This window comes from Halictus rubicundus, chromosome 12 (genome assembly GCF_050948215.1).
Source record: "Halictus rubicundus isolate RS-2024b chromosome 12, iyHalRubi1_principal, whole genome shotgun sequence".
Taxonomy (NCBI): Eukaryota; Metazoa; Arthropoda; class Insecta; order Hymenoptera; family Halictidae; genus Halictus; species Halictus rubicundus.
The window spans coordinates 11,437,006-11,454,922 of NC_135160.1; the positions used below are offsets into that span (position 1 = coordinate 11,437,006).

A 17,917-nucleotide genomic window follows, 5' to 3' on the forward strand; every position below is an offset into this window, starting at 1 on the left:
ACGGCTATATTTGGAAGGCGTTACCGAACAATTTTCTATTTCGATATTTAATGCGGTATTTCGATTTCTATTTAGCGCAAAATAAATCATTTTCCTGGTATAATTGTATCATCTTAAATACTTGGTGTTCAGAGGAGGGACTGAAGGAACTGTTTAAAAAATTGAAAATCCCATAAGTAAGATTAGGAAGGCGTTACTGAACAATTTTTTATTTCGATATTTAATGCTAGTATTTCGATTTCTATTTAGCGCAAAATAAATCATTTTCCTGGTATAATTGTATCATCTTAAATACTTGGTGTTCAGAGGAGGGACTGAAGGAACTGTTTAAAAAGTTGAAAATCCCATAAGTGAGATGTAGGTTTGCCATCGATTGCCGCGTGTTAGAAATTTGTCATCCGTCGTTATTATGGGCTGACAATAATTTTTTGTTCGGATATTCTAGTGGTATAACGTTTTAGTGTTCGAGTAGTAACTCAAGTAGTACAGGTAAAGGCTTAGCGCGTCACGTGACGCTCAAGCGTTCAATCTATTTACGTAGTAGGGAGGAAATTCAACCGACCGACTAATGTAGAAATTATTATTTTATTATTTCTCATTAAGCAAATCGAAGTGAGTGCGAACAGTAATAAAAATAAGTCTATTACACGTAACTAACGCAAGGAAATATATTTTCTTAGATTAGATATATCTATATATATATATCTATTGTGGAAGCTTGGAAAACGTACGAAGCTGACGCGCAAAATTTCCGATTTCAATTGCATTCCATTTCTTTTCCGATTAGAGTGTGATCGAAGTGAACACAATGATGCACCAGGAGGAAGATAAGCATAAATCATCTTTAGAATCATGCAACATATCTCCGAGCAAATTACAACAATTGCAGAGAAGCAGAGGTGAGTTTTATTAACTTTCTTGACTCTTGAGCGGGTAAGGAAAACTGTGTTCGCATAATTATTCCACAGAATCTGAAGGAAGAGACGCGCACAGATCTCGTACACAGACAATAAAACGAGCATTCGAGTCTACACCTCGGAATAGTCCTCAGAAACACATGAAGACACCAGAAAGTCACGGTAAGTTCCATTTTCGAGGTATGAACAGATGTAACCAACTGAAGGTCATATTGAAGGTCACTTGCGATTCGTTCGAAATCATCCACGCTTTTTTCTAAATTTCAATTTGATTTTGAATGGTTCAAGTATTATATGGTATTGATTAAGCGTATAAGCGATCTTGACACAGTGCTGTACCAACAAATTTCTTATGGTGTACTTTCACAAAAATTATATCGACTAAACAAAGACTTTTTCTGCTTCCACAGTGAATAAAATTAGTACAATTTTATGCCGAATAAAGTTTAAGTATGTATTACTATATTTTCAAAACAGGCTAGGCAGAAAAAATGTGGTGTTTTTTTTTTAATCAAATATAAGCGTTTTCATATATATATATTTCGAAAAATATTACAGGGTCATTCAGGAAAGATGCGGTATCACAACTTGGAAGCGGTTCCAGTTTTCAAAAAAGCGAATCGATACAGCAACGTGAGAATCTGGAGAAGATTCAAAAAACATGTCCCAAGGGAACATTCTTCAACACGTTGATAGACCAATGGTCGAAGCACATGGGTGTGCAGATCCCGTTGACGCAAACAATAGGGGTAATATTTTAACAGTGATCACAATCGAACTGCGGTAGCAGTGTTTGGAGATTGGCATTAAACAAAATTTGATTCCATCCACGGATGATTTCTGTATATCTAGAGTGGAGTAAAACTGTATATTATGAAAGTATTTTAACAAGTTTTAATATTTCTAAAACATTCTATTGGTTTTAATAGTCGCAAGAGAACCCCCAAATTGACGAATTGAAGCGGAAGCTCGCTATGGAGGAACAGAAGACTCAATTGCTCACGAAAAAGCTGAAAAGTGCTGAGGAAACGATATCTTCGCTCACAGCTAATCGTGATGCCGAATCGCTAGAGAAGGAAGAAATTTTAAAGCAGTAACTGGATCATTTTTATTTTTTTATTTTTTTAATTTAAGTAAACATATTCAAAATTAATGGACAATATTAAAACTAAACTCTTTTAGATTGAACAACGACTGGGAGTTGATAACCAATTATTATTCCGAGATATCCGAGAGCCTGAAGGGATTTAAAGAACATAAAGATAATTTATATAAAATATACAACAATATTACAGTTATGCAAGAAACAGCAGTGAAAAAATTGCAACAAGAGCTAAACGATATGAAACTAAAAGGTAAGCAAATGTATAACCGTGTGAGATCGTAAACGGATTTATTTTTTTAATTAATATTTTACCCGTATTGTGCATAGAGGACGATCGAAAAAACATTTGCGCAGCAGCTGAAAATAAAGTAATAATTCAAGAGAAAAGGTACGTTTATAAATGTTTTGGGCCACTTCACCCAATCATTGTATTTAAAATTGTTAGAATGCAGGAAATGATGATCGAAGAGACCAAGTTGAAGAAATTATTGGAGGACGTCAAGAGCGAGTCAGCTTCGGAGAAAAATCGTTTAGAAAATGCTCACGCGGAAGAGAGAGTAGAATTAATAAAGGTTTGATAACATCCTCCATTGTTTATGCGTAAAAATGCGTGCGTGATCTTCTGCTTTACGCATTTTTATCGTAAAGGTAACAAATGTTGTAATGTAAGTGATCACGATTTCAGGAACAAGAAAAGCTCACGTCGACGAACGTTAAGTTACAAGGGCAATTAAAGAATATCGTTCAGGAGAAGCAAAATTTAACCGAATTGCTGAAAGAAAAAGATAAAGAAATCTCGGTCCAGCAACAAGATATTTTTACATTCAAGTGAGTATATTTGTACTCGTTTTTTAATAGTTTACAACGAGTGTTAGTATAAGTAATTAAACATGAATGCATCAATTTCTTTTGTAAGAAACAAGATTGAGGACCTGTTGAGTCAGACTGCAGACTTAAATGTTAAATACGAGAAATCGGTTGAAGAGACAGATGAATTTAAAAAGGAATTGGAGTCCAAACTGCAAGAAGTAAGAACGTATCATGTTTATTTATACATAAACTATTACTTAAACCTGTAAAAATTCATATTATTATTTAAATAGATCAGTCGACTCAGAGAAAACCTAAACAGTCGACAGGAAATAGAAACCGGTTTAGACAAAGACCTTAAAATAATGGAAACGAAGTATAAAAAGTCAAGTAATGATTTCGCAACTATACAAAAACAATTAAAGGATATGGAAGTTCGTAATTCGGATCTACAAAATACAATTAAAAATATAACAAAAAAAAGTGAACACCAAACCATGGAATTAATTAAAAAAATTGAATCCTTGGAACAAGAAAAGGAAAACATACTTTCCGAGAAACGTTCAAAAATTAAGGTATAACTAGGAAAGTGATTATGTTGATAAAGAATATTTAGTGTACAATTTCAATTGCTTATTTTTTAAATAGGATCTAGAAAACTCGAGTAAATTAACGATAGAAAAATACGAAGCGGAACTAACAGCTTTGAGAAAAAGCTTTGATTCTAAATTGTATGAAATGAAGTATCAATCCGCTGTCACGCAGTTTAATGACACATTAAACAGGATAGATGAAAATGCTAAAATAGCAGAAAAGAATAAAGCACAAGAAAAACAGAAAGATTTGAATGAAACACAATCAATTGCGGAGGTTTCTGTAGGGAAATCAAATGAAACACATAACATAGCAAATCAAGCAAAAATAAAACAATATCAATCACAAGCTAACAAAATGATTAGTACACCAAAGATTGTACAAAAATCACACCAAAAAGTAACCCACGAAGAAGAACAAGAAGAAGATATATACAATTTTTCCACTCAGAGAGTTAGTAACGTGGTAGAGAAAGTAAGTTACAATATATATGTGTGTATTTATGTGTATATATGTACGTGTAAAATAATACTTTATTTCATTGTTCAGGGTTTTGTGTACAAAGAAAATAGCTCCGATTTTTTAAGACCGCAAAAAAGTCAAGAAAAAGAATACGAGGTATTTCTAAAGTATAGTTTTTATGTGTTGTTTAGTTATGTGCAATATTACATGTACTTATAATTTCACCATTATTTTATACAAATAGGATTCCATCAAAACGCAGAAGAAAAATAAGATTTTTAAAACCCGTGGCACTGGATTAAAACAATACTCAACTACAAGAAAATTAATGAAAAAATAAAGTTTCTCATAAAGTGTTCATAAAAACAACTCTTCACAAAATAATAACATTTTTTAATACGAAATAACAACTTTTGTAACAGTACATTATCACTCAATAAATTACTCAATATAACATATGGAACACTTTACAACGTTACATGCTACTTTTATTCTAGTATTTTGTAATACTGTAACATTTGGAATACTGTGTATTACATACACGATGTTGGGCCCCTTATTCACGTCTAGCAATTGCGTTCACATACTACTGTATGTTTTACTTCACAGTCATGTACAACACATATATTCCAAATACAGTTTCACATATTCCAAATGTAAATCGTACTCTCCCTTGTATTCATTTGAGCAATCTATCTGAACTTCAAATTATTTGTCGAATGAAGAGGATGCAGTATCCCAATTCATTGATCTCTCTATAGCCATTTTCCATTTAGAATACTTTAAATCCCGTTCTGAAACATAGAGGTAAGGTATACATTTGTATTGTTCTTTTCATGTTATTACATTAAAGAACAAAATATTACCATCTTCTCCGATCTTAGGTGAAAATTTCGTAACTTGTGATGCGTCTACGTCGTTAATATCAATGAGCTCGATACCTACAGCTGCTAATATAGCTGCACCCAGTGCCGTCGTTTCTACCATATTGGGTCTCACTATGCAAAATGAATTTTCATAATTTGGAGAAATTGATTCATTAAGAATTTAAAGAAATTGAAAGATACGTACTAACGTTTATTCCAGTAATATCCGCTTGCAACTGCATGAGTAAATTATTTACAGTCATGCCACCATCGACTAGTAATGTTGTTAACCTTGTTCCAGAATCTTTTACCATGGCTTCTAAAATATCTCTTGTTTGGAAACAGACAGCCTCTAAAGTTGCCCTTACTATATGATGGTCTTGTGTATCTTCTGTGATACCACAAATTACACTAATGGGTGTACGTAGGTGTACATGATTAGTAGTAGAAAAGAACAATAGCTGTTACAAATATTAATTTCTAGAGGTGTGCGAGAAAATGTCAGGTACCCGATATTGGGATTCCCGAGAATAATTTTCTGGTTCTCACAGACCTCTATTAATTTCTGATTATGTATATTTACCCTCGTGCATCTTGTTGCCAATATGGTGCATACAGGCCAGAAAATGCAGGAACAAAATATACATCCCCTGAATGTATTGCACGATCTGCCATTTCTTGACATTCTGCAATGTTACTGAAAAGTTGCATGTTATCACGCAACCAAGACAATGCTGCTCCAGCCACAGCAACAGAGCCTTCTAATGCATAAACTGCTGGTGATTTCCCGATTTTGTATGCAATAGTTGTTATAAGACCCTGATGTGAATCCACTTTCTAAAAAATTGTATAATTGAATGTATCTAAAATTTGTATATCCAGTTTTTATTAGTGTTAACCCCTCGGGCTTGATATCAGTATACTGTATTGACCCTGAGGAATATTTTAAAATTGATTACAGAAGGCCAGATTATTAGATGCGATGTGTTTTCATACATTATTGTTCGCTTTCTAGAATTTGTAGATAGCTAGAGAAAATGTTGAAAAGTGTAAATCATCAAGAGATTATTGTACCATCATATAAAATCGATCTTACAGAAGCAAACTGACAATCCATTGTCATTCCGAGGAGTTAAATCATTGAAAAAGATTAATACATACAACACTTCCAGTATTGTATAGCAAGAAACATCCAGTTCCGTAAGTAGCTTTTGCTTGTCCAGGCTGTAAACATAACTGACCAAGCAGCGCTCCTTGTTGATCACCTACACACTATATATGTCAAAAGATTAAAAAAATTTTTTTTTATTGATTTAGCTGGGGATGAACATTCATAATTAAAACTTTGAACACTTTACCCCTGATATAGGTATTCCTGAAAGAATACTAGGATTCGAAATAGTCCCATACTTTTCAGCGCTGGACCGTATTTCAGGGAGAATGTGTTGTGGAATTCCAAAAAATCGACATAGCAAAGGATCCCATTTTAAAGTTTCAATATTCATTAACATGGTACGGGATGCATTTGAAACATCGGTCACATGCAATTGTCCTTTTGTTAGATTCTGTGCAATGACAAAAGAATAATAAGTAATAAAAGACTACTATTATAACTATTTGGCAAATATGCTGATAAAAATTGTTAGCATACCCAGAGAAGCCATGTGTCGACTGTTCCAAAAACACACTTTTTTGCTTCTACTGACTGCTTCACACGTGGTATATTGTCAATAAGCCAGCGTATTTTAAGAGCACTAAAGTATGGTGACATTGGCAGTCCACAGAGTGGTTTTAAATAATTTTTATTCCTTGTTTTATTAGGTATACTGTCCAGTATATCTTCCAATGTAGTAGTTGTTCTCATGTCGTGCCAAACTATAATATTGATATCATGTTATTATTAACATTAATTAAACAACATAGATTAATAACGTAAAAATAATCAAAGAATACACAATATTTATTACCAATTGCATTATGCAATGGTTCCCCTGTATCCTTATCCCACAGTAAAGTAGTCTCTCGTTGGTTGGTAATCCCAACTGCTTTTATATCTGACGGACTTAAGCCAAAATTGCTCAGCTTTTCCATTGTCTTCTTTATACAATTTATCACAGCTTGTAAAATCTCCTTCGGATCCTGTTCTACCCATCCTTCTTGGGGATACTTTTGTGTAATTTCAATCTGATGTGACGCTATCACGTTTCTGCTTATTACATCAAATACCTAAAGTAGAACATACAATGCGTATATCTTTCCTACTCATTTGAATATTAACATGAATAAGATTTTACAAATTTGTCAAATTTATCAATAAAAGTAAAAGCAATGAATAGATTAAAAAAGTCGATAAAAGATTTCTTGTGGAAAATTAACAATGTATAAAAAGTTTTAGAATAAGCGTCAATGTTTATCTAATATATTTGCAGATGTTTAGTTTACAATGTGGTAGAACGTATCGCATACAGTAAACACAATCGTGTAGATGTATTGAGGGTAAAGTTAAAGTTCCACTCGGATATCTTTTAGATATCTGTTCGTCCATTATTTTTTTCTCATTGATATTCAGAAGTTGAAGGAAAAACTGCACTTACCAAGAACCGAGCGCTACTTGTTCCCTCATCGATCGCTCCTATGAGCGGCCCTGCATGTTTAATCTTTTCCGGCATATTTTTCCGTTATTTTCGACTTAGTATATAAGAAAGCACTTAAGATGACCTATGGTTAACCTTCGTCCTAACTTGTTACGTAATGATGCACATTAAATATAAATTCGGTCAGTGATAAGAGCGCATATCGGAAACCCAAAATTAAAACGCATCTGAAAGGCACAAAATACCGTTCTGTCTCCTTCAGTTGCTTCTTCACAGATTGCTTTTCTATTGTATTTTGATTATATCATAAATGCTGTTTCTTGCATGATCATTTATAGGTAACAGTTAAGAAATTTTTGTAAGTCAACTTACAAAATTAATTAATTGCTAATAGGATTTGACAATTTATTTTACGAATCATATTGAAAAATAAACATTTGCTGTGATAAAGATATTACGCATAAAGCATTGACTCCACGTGGTGAACATGAGATTTTGTTGGCTTTTAAGAATAAACATTACATATATCGAATATTCGATAAATATTATTATTCGTTTTATACTTTTCTGTAAGAAATTTACAATATTTTATTTGCTTTCCTTTGCTGAATTAATACCAAAAAACGTATTGATCGAAACAAAAGGTTTTTCTTTTGCATCTGACGATATTTATACATATGTATATGTCCTTATACACATATATACAATATACTTTAGTGGTATCAATATCACTATAAAAGGAGGATGAATTAAATTACCTGTGTAACTAAATATTATAATGTTAATAAATACAGATTACTCTGTACAAAATATCGTAAAGCATTTAAGTGTCAAATAAATAATTATTCAATCAAATTCCTAGATAGATTTAATAATACGTAAATTATAAAGCACGTGATTTTGACGGGATTGTAGATATACATCAGAATCATTTATAATTAGTATGGACAGGGACCCATTATTTTTTCAATTATATACATAGCATGACGTTTGAGATATGTAGTTTTAAATTGAAATTAAATACCCTTCCCATAATTCATCTCTTCCATTACTGATATTACGAAACATTTCTAAAAGATACACTTTACATTCGTATTCATGGTAAAACGAACGAATAAGAGAGTCAATCTGGATTTAGTGAAATCAGACAAAGTGGTTTGTCGAAATTGGATTTTTTTTTAGATTTTTCTGGAAATGAAGTTGTAGTTTAATGTGTATAGTGTTCTTGAAACCACAAGGTTGGTAGGAAAAATGACTTCAGATATCCCTACATTATAGTAATTTTCTACGGTCGAGGAATATTTATCTCATTTCACTTTGCGTTACCGGTAAGGAAAGACGTACGTTTGTGGAAGAAGTGAAAGATTCTTTGCTCGATATAATTGAATTAGATTAAACTGTGATCAGTGGCTAATACGCGTGGATTTTCTCATGTTTCAGGCAAACCCACCATTAAACTGGCTTCGTAATAGACAGTTATTACTTGGCCGGATTTCTTTATTACGGTAGAGTGAGTATGGCTTCCTGAAACGTCGTGTCTGTCCCATACGAATATCTCTCTTTCTCCTTCTCTCTGTCTCCTTCTATCCGAGCATAACGGCACAAGCTTTCGATTTACGGGTGTTTTTGGTTTCGTTCGAGAAATTCATGAACATCGTTTCTTGACACGTACAACGTGCACACGTACCATTTACGAAAGAGGTTAGCGATCTTGTGACGTGTCAAGTGAATACTTCATTCCATATGGTGGTCACTGGCACAATCACTCGCTGGTCATTGACATGCTGGCATTTAACTTGAATCTGCTTCGCTCTTTCCCGTTCGAAGTAATTGCCATGGGACCGTGTTGCTTACCGAGATTTAGACCAATTCATCTCGACTGCGATATAGTCGATTAAACGTTTACGTAAAATGAATATCGTTAAAAGGTGTTTTATGCCGCTTTCTATAGACATGACTATCGATTCCCCTTGTTAGACTTTTTCGTATCTACCGGTTTTCTTTTCGTAATTTCTCAGACTTCGAAACTGCATTTTACGATTTTTCGATGCTATTCAGAGACTTGACCGACTCAATTAATTATGAAATAACGTAACAGTGAAATACATTTTGAATATTTCGTTTCGTTTGAAGCACATGGCACAAGTGTAAACATTAAATACACGTTATGCAACGAGACAATTTGAGTCTAAATCTTTATGCCTCTTTGCATTGATAATATTAAATTTGTATAGCACTTGTTCGGAAGGATGAGACATTGGCAATGAATAATACTTGTGTAGTTGCATTTTAAAAGAATACGTATTATACAATTTGAAGCTTTTTGTAAGTTGCATGGGTAAATACATTGAGGTTCATATTGCAGTGCTACTGTAAGGACTTGGCACGAAACAGGATAATCCCACCATGCAGCAGCAGTCAGTAATGGAAGAGGGAACGGCCTATGAGCCACCTACCTACGATGAGACATTCCCAGTACTTCCTGAATCAGCCAGTTCAAGTTCAGGGAAATTCAATATTTTCTCCATAAATAATAATTTACAATTAGGACGCATAACTATTACACAGGTACAATTACACAATTTTTGTACACACATACATTCCCTCGTTCGGGTAATTTTATATATCCCTTGCATTGTCTGCATAGATGTTCCGTGTACCCGGAGAAGAACGAAAATTTGATCATAGCGACAAATTTGGTGAACGCGAATCTATTCGTACATGTAAAACAATAATGAAAGAAACGAATACAATTATCGAAATAGCATCTTCAAAGGATCAATCGCTTACATTCCTAATAACTGGCAAGCAGAATCAGGTTTTGGAAGCCAAACGTCGAATTTTAACAACCTTTCAAACTCAGGTTCGATACAAGCAATTCCGGCAGTATGGGCTTGTTTTGTAAAATTTTGAATATTGGAATTATTACAGGCGAGTAAACAAATTAGCATTCCAAAGGACCACCATCGTTGGATTCTTGGAAAGCAGGGACAGCGTCTTAAAGAGCTAGAGAAGACAACTGCCACTAAAATAAATGTTCCATCTGTACAGGATCAGTCAGACCTAATAACAATCACAGGAACAAAAGAGGGGATAGAAAAAGCTGAACATGAAATTAGAGTAATTTCAGATGAACAGGTAAGTGGACATATTTTTATTAATTGAATTGAAGTGTGTCTCGGCAGAGGAAGAAGAATGCGTACCTTATATATGGTGATGTATATTACAGTCAAGAAAGGCGTTTGAACGAGTATCTGTGCCAAAAATGTATCATCCTTTTATACATGGTGCGCATAATGAAAATCTCACTGCCATGACGGCAGAAACCGGAGCTCGAATTAATATTCCTCCTGCCTCTGTGCAAGAAGATGAGATTACTATTGCTGGGGAAAAAGAAGGTGTGCTGGCAGCAAAGCAGAAAATTGAAGCCATCTATAGAGATATGGTAGAAAATTTAAAATGATTTGTAAAAGTGTTCATTTTTAATAATTCGAAAGTAACATTGCATTCGTTTTCTAGGAGAAACGGTGTACTACAGTGTCCGTTGAAGTTCCAAAGTCTCAACACAAGTATGTTATTGGTCCTCGAGGAAGTACTATAGCGGAAATATTGCAAGTCACTGGTGTGAGTGTCGAAATGCCTGCATCAGACTCACCCACGGGAACTATTACTCTTCGAGGTCCTCAGGAGAAGCTTGGTCAAGGTGATGCCGAATTTAAAGATTTTTCAGTACCTAGATACAAGAATAATGCATTAACATGAACATTCTAAGTATAGCGCTGGACAAAGTGTACGAAAAGGCGAACAGCGTCCGCACAGCTGTAGTGAAAGCACCTGTTTGGATTCACAAATACATAATAGGGAGAAAAGGCGTGAATATTAAACGTATCACGCAAGAAATGCCAAAAGTGAATGTGGAGTTTACTGGCAAAGAAGATAAAATCAAAATCGAAGGACCGCCGGAAGAAGTTGAGAAAGCACAAAACGAACTTCAGTTGATGGCTAGTGATCTGATATCTAAGCTTACATTTACGGAATTAAAGGTTGATCCCAGATTTTATAAACACATTATTGGAAAAAATGGGTGTAATGGTAAGCTTTCAATACTAAGTTGGTCAATTCGGGATAATTGAATAACATGTTATATCTGCAATGATCTGTTTCAGTAAACCGTGTAAAAGAAGGAACAGGCGTTGTTATTAATATTTCTGAAAATGATGGCAGTAATGTCATTCGCATTGAAGGGAATGTGGCCGGTGTAATGAAAGCTGAAACGGTGGGTAATGGTTATTCATTACGTATTGTACGTATTGTATGTGTAATCTTAATTTTCTACTTTTATCTTAAATTAGGAATTAGTGGAAATGGTGAAAAAATTGGAAAACGAAAAAGAGAAAGACGTGATAATAGATCACCGATATTATCCTAGTATTATTGGGAATAAGGGAGATAATATTAAAGAAATCAGAGATAAATTTAATCAAGTACAGATTACTATTCCTGGTCCAGGTATGTAGCGTGATATACATGCAATAACTAGAACTCGGATTTATGCCAGGTACAAACATTTCAAAGACCTCGTCCCTTGTTGGCATTTGGCCAATAGGAGCTCTGCGTGCATTTTTAGAGTGCAGGTCACGTCTCAGATTTTATATTGTTATATAGTTTCATTCTTATAAATTACGTAAAAGATGTCTAACTCAAAATGTTAATAAATATCAAAATCAGTTGTTACGTAGCGAAGATAAATTAATACTTATTTGTAGGAGAAAAGGGAGACATAGTAAAAATTAGAGGGCCTAAAGAAGATGTAGACAAGTGCCATAAATATTTAATGAAGTTGGTAAAAGAATTGAATGAGAATAATTATGTGCTAGAGGTACCTATTTTTAAACAATTCCATAAATTTGTCATTGGAAAAGGCGGAGTAAATATTCGCAAGGTTAGTATCCCACAACGATATAATTTTTTTTTTTTATAAACCTGCCATTTAATTGCTAATCTTCTTTTCATCGCTTTTAGATTAGGGAAGAAACGCAAACCAAAATCGATTTGCCCGCTGAAGGTGAGAAAAGCGATGTCATAACAATTACAGGAAAGAAAGAAAATGTCGAAAAAGCTAAAGAAATGATTCAAAAAATACAAAATGAATTGGTAATTTAGTTCTTACAATTCTATGAAAAGTACTATCAATTAATATTTATATTACACTATTCTCGTTTTTTTATATTAGGCTAACATTGTTACGGATGAAATAGTAATTCCGCCAAAGTTTTATAATTCTCTTATTGGCACTGGTGGGAAATTAATTCATTCTATCATGGAAGATTGCGGAGGTGTTGCGATTAAGTTTCCTACCGCGGAAAGTCGAAGTGATAAGGTAAATTTTTTTTTTTAATTTACATATATGTATATGTGCATTTCTTAATATCAAAATTTAATTTATAATGTATTTTGTCTAGGTAACTATTAGGGGGCCAAAAGAAGATGTTGAGAAGGCAAAGCAACAGCTGTTGGAACTTACAAATGAAAAGCAATTGTCTAGTTACTCAACGGAAGTCCGTGCCAAAGTGCAACATCACAAATTTCTCATTGGAAAAAATGGTGCCAATATTAAAAAGGTTTCTATGCAAAATTATTTGATTACATATGTCTTAGGCACTATGATATTCTAATTATCTTATATATAAGAACTAATTATACTGATTACAATATATTTATCTTACTTAGATAAGAGAATCCACTGGTGCACGTATCATATTCCCAGCTGAAGATGACCAAGACAAAGAAGTAATTACTATCATGGGAAAGAAGGAAGCTGTTGAAAAAGCAAAGGCTGAATTAGAAGCTACAATCAAAGAAATTGTAAGCATATGTATTATATATTTTGAAATGACTGTGGACATTGATTTCATTAATCAATGCATAGGTATTCTGACGAATCTAGTTTTTAATCTATCGATCAATATTTTTATTGTTCTTCAGGATAACATTACCGAAGGTGAAATCCGTATCGATCCAAAGCATCATAGACATTTCGTAGCACGTAGGGGTGGAGTGTTGCATCGTATCGCAGACGAGTGTGGAGGAGTGCAAATTTCATTTCCAAGAGCAGGTGTTGACAGTGACCGCGTAATCTTGAAAGGTTCGCATGAATGCATAGAAGCCGCGAAACAACGAATGCGAGAGATCGTACAGGAATTGGTAACGCTTTTTAATTTTAATACTTCTATTATTTTTTAACTGTCAGGTTCTTTGCTGATACATGATCTTTTTTATTGTTTCCCTTAGGAATCGATGGTAACTGAGGAATGTATAATACCTCAAAAACATCATCGTACCGTTATGGGAGCGAAAGGACGTAAAGTGCAACAGATCACTTCTGAATATGATGTACAAATCAAATTCCCAGATCGTGACACATATGGTACGTGTAGTTTTATCTTTCTACGCAGTTTTTGATAATAAACTTCAACCAAGAATAAAAGATTCTCAAGTGTGTATAATATTGTAAATTTTAGACGAACACCGCGAAGCAGAACAAATGAACGGCGAGAATGGAGAAGTTCCAGAGACAATTCCAGCCTGTGATATTATTCGAATTACAGGACAACCAGAAAATGTTGCAGCTGCTAAGCAAGCGCTTCTCGACCTAGTACCGATTACAATAGAGGTCGGTATAATTAGTCCTAGACTAGATAATGAAGTAATTTTATAATCAAGTTAAACAAAAAATTGGACGTATAATTGTAGGTGGAAGTACCGTTCGACCTCCACCGTTCCATAATAGGACAGAAAGGTCGTGATGTGCGAGAGTTAATGTATATATATGACGTTCATATCATGTTATCTCCAGCGGAAGAGAAGCTTGATTATATCAAGGTATGTAAACTGTTGAAGTTAATATATTACTTATTATTAGAAATTAATATATTACATTTTGTTCATCAGATTTCCGGAACTCCTTCTTGCGTTGAAAATGCAAAGCAAGCTATTTTAGACAAGTGCAAAGCTTTGGAAGCTGAACGACAAGATAGGGCCTTGAAATCATTCGAATTGAAGGTACTACTATTCATTGTCTCAAATGATTTACGTCTAGTTGGTTTACTTCGAATCATAACGGTGTAAACTGGAAAATATTACAGTATTTGAACATACACGAAAAATAGAGCATTCTTATCAGGCACTGATGACCTAGAGTGAATTAGGTTGTAGGCGACCGCGCGGGGAAAGTTTCGCGAGGCACTTTCATGCTTGACAACCGGGTTGTTGATTTCTGCGTTCGCGGATAGCAACGAATAGGTATAAATTGCGGGCTCGTATTTATCGGCCAGGTATTTTGATAATACCTGGACGCCTGCCGGGAGAACGGGAGAGTACAGGAGTTTGTTCCTGGCCGCTCGCTCGACAAGGAGAGTTTCAAGACGATACCTGGACGCCTGTCGGCCGAGAAAGGACAGAGCAACTCCTGGACGCCCTAGATACGATACAAGAGAAATTCGGGAATTATTATGAGAGTACGCGCGTGAATTCAAGAGAATGTATAATCTATAATTAGAAATTTTTCGAACACCGATTTTATATCCTCGCCCTACCGAACCTTTATATCCCTTTGTATTCCTACCTAATCCTGAATAAACCTAGTTTGTCCAGCAATTCCGTTGACGATTTATTCCGAAAATGGCTACAGCATTAAGTTTGTTTTCCTCTAGCTCGAGGTCAATCCGGAATACCATCCAAAAATAATTGGTCGTAAGGGAGCTGTGATTAATAAAATACGTAGTGATCACGATGTTCAGATCAATTTTCCGCGCAAAGGTGACCCTGAAGAACATATCATTACAATCACAGGTTATGAAAAGAATGCGTACAGTGCTCGAGACGATATTATGAAAATCGTTAATGAATTGGTAAGTTGAATCGTTTCTGTTCAACTTTATAAAGAATCATCGGCGATAAATAATTCTACATTTTTCTTGTCGTCTCACATGTTTAGAATGACTTGACGAAGGAAGAGGTGGATATAGATTATCGTGTACATTCGCGTTTAATTGGTACAAAAGGTAGAAACATTCGTAAGATAATGGACGAGTTTACAGTTGACATTAAATTCCCCCGCAAAACCGATCCCGATAAAAATCTTGTAACTATCGTGGGTACAGAAGAGAACGTAGCTGACGCAAAGGATCGTTTATTGAACTTAACAGAAGAATACGTGAGTATTGTATAAATTTGGTGATTATTTGATGAGGGAATCCGGGTTACAATGAAATACGAAACAATGTTAAATTTGCTTACAGATACAGGACGTTTTAGAAACACAAATATCACCCAAATCACCTGATTCGTTCCGCGTTTGGAGTGATGCAGGATTTAGGGTGGCTAAACGTAATTCCGAAGAGGGTTCGACTGGTTTCTTCGTGAAAGGCGGTCCTTGGGAGCAACAACCGCAAAGCGCCCCAAATACTGCCAGTGTGGAGGAATTTCCACAGTTCGCTGGATACTCGCATGTACCTATGACAAACCCGGACGGTCCTTGGGGTGTTAAACGTTAAACAAATTAAATCAAATATAAAAGAAAAACGAAAAAAATCGACGAACGCATGTAAGGTAACAAAGCATAATAACTTTCCTCTGACAAACAATATGAAAGGGTAAACGCATTAGTGCTAGGTGGTTCCCTGTTTCATTACTGATGTTGCTGCATACGACCTGGCCACTCTATTGGACTCTGACACTGGTTTACTACAAAATGTTTGACGACGGTGTTTATATTTACAGTTCATATACCAATATCCGATGTATCTGTAACTGTAACGCATAATATTTTAAGTTCGTTGCCATGTAGGAAACATGTACACGTGCGCTCACACAACGCTCATACACAAAACATGCAGGGATATACAGTCAGATGCAAGATGGCGGCCAATTGTATTCATAACGAGAACATCTAATTTCACATTTTATTTCTGCTGATATGCCTTTCAGGTACAGATATGTTGTACTTAAGACTGTGGCTTCGTAGGAACCAATTATTTTCTTTTTGTGTATTATACACAGGGTGGTCAGTAAATTGTGGTACACTTGAGAAGGAGTTTCTACGTGTAAAAAAAAAAAGAAAAGAACACACATAACACGCATACACACACAACGAAAATTTAGAATAAAATTTTTTTCATACGAGTTTTCAATAATGAAACTTCGAACAAAAAAAATTGTATTGTGATTTTTCGTTCTTCTTCCCAAGTAGATGCAACTCTTTTTCTTGATCGTACTACGGTCTACCAAGCAACCTGTATATATTTCTCAGATTGTCTCCATCTGTGTAGATTGCGCGACTAGACGTTTCCGCGTTTAACCGGGCATAATGTTTTTTTTTGTTAATTTATTTATATTTTTTTTTTTGTACATAAATTGCATTTTCTTTCGTTTTTGTTGCGTTGGACTTCAGTGGAATCGACTTCGAACCACGTCATTATAATAGAATTCTGTACACAGAACCGTGTGTGAAATGTGAAGCTTTAAGGTCTTTCTAAGGAAAACGTTCCTAGATATACTACATATACATATATATGTGATTTCCTGCTTTTGTAAGTACCTAGTATAAATAAAATAAGGTCGATTCGTACACCAAAAACCATCGGTGACGCTATGAAGCGAACCAAATTGCCAACAAAGTGTTAAGCGATTATTGTATAGTATCAAACAATGGAATTTAAGAATAGAGACGTTTTTAGTCACGATGAATAAATATGTTTTTGGGGAACATAATCTTTAGAAGGCCTTGATATTTTTCTACTGCTTTTACGCAGTGATCGAAGACGAGACACAGCATCATTGGCATCATTTATGACAGAATCATGAATGTTCGTAATTTAAAGGCTACTCTTAATTTATTCTATTCTATTTTACTATTTGCTGTATAATGCGCAATGTTTGCATTCTACTATTTATGAGGCCAACTAGCTAAGAAAAAGATATTCGGTTCAAGTGCCTTGTCTATTTTCTTCAGGACAGCTCATTTCAATTGTTGGAGGAATGTGAATATTAGATTATATGTATAAACATACACGTATATAAATATTGATAATAATTATATTATTATACACATATACCTGTATATATATACATATATACGCATGGTATGTATATATATACGCGTATGTATATAGGTAGCTACCATTGGTAGGTTACCAATACTACTTATATATACTTACCAACAAAAGTTAAGAAACAAAGCAATTACTCGGAAATTATGTAATATATGTTTTGTTTTTTCATTTGTGTATGTTATTAAATAAACAAAATACGAAAGATATGTCATTTTTAGTATAAAAATTTAGGTAAATAGTCTATGTACGTCTATATATTATTATAGTTTCGTATGTATTATACAAAGTGGGTCATTTCAGACAAGACAGTTGAATAACCCTCACAATTTCAGGGAAGCATTATGTGATGAAAAGGATTTTTTCTCATGTGGACATGCTTAGGAGATTCAAAACTGAAATTTCCTTAAGTAGAATTATAATTGTAGACATTCAAAAATTCATAGTCCATCTGGGAAAA

General features: G+C 34.3%; 3 protein-coding genes across 9 annotated transcripts; 2 read left to right on the plus strand and 1 right to left on the minus strand.

Annotated features, from left to right (window-relative positions):
- Positions 1-323: 323 nt before the first annotated feature.
- LOC143359641 (uncharacterized) lies at positions 324-3,613 on the plus strand. Its single transcript, XM_076797725.1, has 10 exons — positions 324-899; positions 969-1,079; positions 1,476-1,666; positions 1,847-2,010; positions 2,100-2,272; positions 2,350-2,410; positions 2,468-2,594; positions 2,708-2,850; positions 2,939-3,050; positions 3,126-3,613. Exons 1-10 carry the CDS (start codon positions 809-811, stop codon positions 3,411-3,413), a joined length of 1,461 nt encoding a protein of 486 aa, XP_076653840.1. The 5' UTR covers positions 324-808; the 3' UTR covers positions 3,414-3,613.
- Positions 3,614-4,385: 772 nt separating this feature from the next.
- Gk1 (Glycerol kinase 1) lies at positions 4,386-8,237 on the minus strand. 2 transcript variants are annotated; one of them, XM_076797728.1, is made up of 10 exons: positions 8,107-8,237; positions 7,349-7,575; positions 6,722-6,980; positions 6,406-6,629; positions 6,113-6,319; positions 5,916-6,026; positions 5,338-5,591; positions 4,960-5,165; positions 4,755-4,886; positions 4,386-4,682 (listed from the first exon to the last, which is right to left on the minus strand). In XM_076797728.1, exons 2-10 carry the CDS (start codon positions 7,421-7,423, stop codon positions 4,597-4,599), a joined length of 1,554 nt encoding a protein of 517 aa, XP_076653843.1. In that variant the 5' UTR covers positions 7,424-7,575; positions 8,107-8,237; the 3' UTR covers positions 4,386-4,596. The 2 variants fall into 2 exon arrangements, with proteins under 2 accessions (XP_076653843.1, XP_076653841.1); XM_076797726.1 differs by lacking the exon at positions 8,107-8,237 and having other exon boundaries at positions 7,349-7,635.
- Positions 8,238-8,602: 365 nt separating this feature from the next.
- On the plus strand, positions 8,603-17,161 carry Dp1 (satellite-binding protein 1 Dp1). Of its 6 annotated transcripts, XR_013083140.1 has the most exons (24): positions 8,619-8,688; positions 8,789-8,858; positions 9,714-9,916; positions 9,996-10,211; positions 10,280-10,486; positions 10,578-10,793; positions 10,868-11,051; positions 11,126-11,440; positions 11,515-11,624; positions 11,701-11,857; positions 12,115-12,290; positions 12,371-12,502; positions 12,582-12,728; positions 12,811-12,969; positions 13,079-13,213; positions 13,334-13,552; positions 13,640-13,775; positions 13,870-14,021; positions 14,102-14,230; positions 14,300-14,410; positions 15,061-15,258; positions 15,345-15,563; positions 15,649-15,958; positions 16,016-17,161. XR_013083140.1 is itself a non-coding variant. In XM_076797710.1 (23 exons), exons 3-23 carry the CDS (start codon positions 9,755-9,757, stop codon positions 15,901-15,903), a joined length of 3,735 nt encoding a protein of 1,244 aa, XP_076653825.1. In that variant the 5' UTR covers positions 8,603-8,676; positions 8,789-8,858; positions 9,714-9,754; the 3' UTR covers positions 15,904-17,161. The 6 variants fall into 6 exon arrangements, 5 of the variants coding, with proteins under 5 accessions (XP_076653825.1, XP_076653823.1, XP_076653828.1 ...); XM_076797710.1 differs by having other exon boundaries at positions 8,603-8,676; positions 15,649-17,161; XM_076797708.1 differs by having other exon boundaries at positions 15,649-17,161.
- Positions 17,162-17,917: the final 756 nt, after the last annotated feature.

What these genes read in the sequence shown, in the direction of transcription:
- LOC143359641 (XM_076797725.1), top strand. Translation starts at nt 809, where the DNA reads ATGATGCACCAGGAGGAAGATAAGCATAAATCATCTTTAGAATCATGC. An exon ending in CGTTGACGCAAACAATAGGG is followed by an intron (nt 1,667 to 1,846) that starts GTAATATTTTAA and finishes TGGTTTTAATAG; the next exon opens with TCGCAAGAGAACCCCCAAAT. An exon ending in AAACGATATGAAACTAAAAG is followed by an intron (nt 2,273 to 2,349) that starts GTAAGCAAATGT and finishes TATTGTGCATAG; the next exon opens with AGGACGATCGAAAAAACATT.
- Gk1 (XM_076797728.1), bottom strand. Translation starts at nt 7,423, where the DNA reads ATGCCGGAAAAGATTAAACATGCAGGGCCGCTCATAGGAGCGATCGAT. An exon ending in ACCATTGCATAATGCAATTG is followed by an intron (nt 6,630 to 6,721) that starts GTAATAAATATT and finishes TCAATATTATAG; the next exon opens with TTTGGCACGACATGAGAACA. An exon ending in TATTACTGGAATAAACGTTA is followed by an intron (nt 4,887 to 4,959) that starts GTACGTATCTTT and finishes CATTTTGCATAG; the next exon opens with TGAGACCCAATATGGTAGAA.
- Dp1 (XM_076797710.1), top strand. Translation starts at nt 9,755, where the DNA reads ATGCAGCAGCAGTCAGTAATGGAAGAGGGAACGGCCTATGAGCCACCT. An exon ending in AAGCTACAATCAAAGAAATT is followed by an intron (nt 13,214 to 13,333) that starts GTAAGCATATGT and finishes ATTGTTCTTCAG; the next exon opens with GATAACATTACCGAAGGTGA. An exon ending in TGAAATCATTCGAATTGAAG is followed by an intron (nt 14,411 to 15,060) that starts GTACTACTATTC and finishes GTTTTCCTCTAG; the next exon opens with CTCGAGGTCAATCCGGAATA.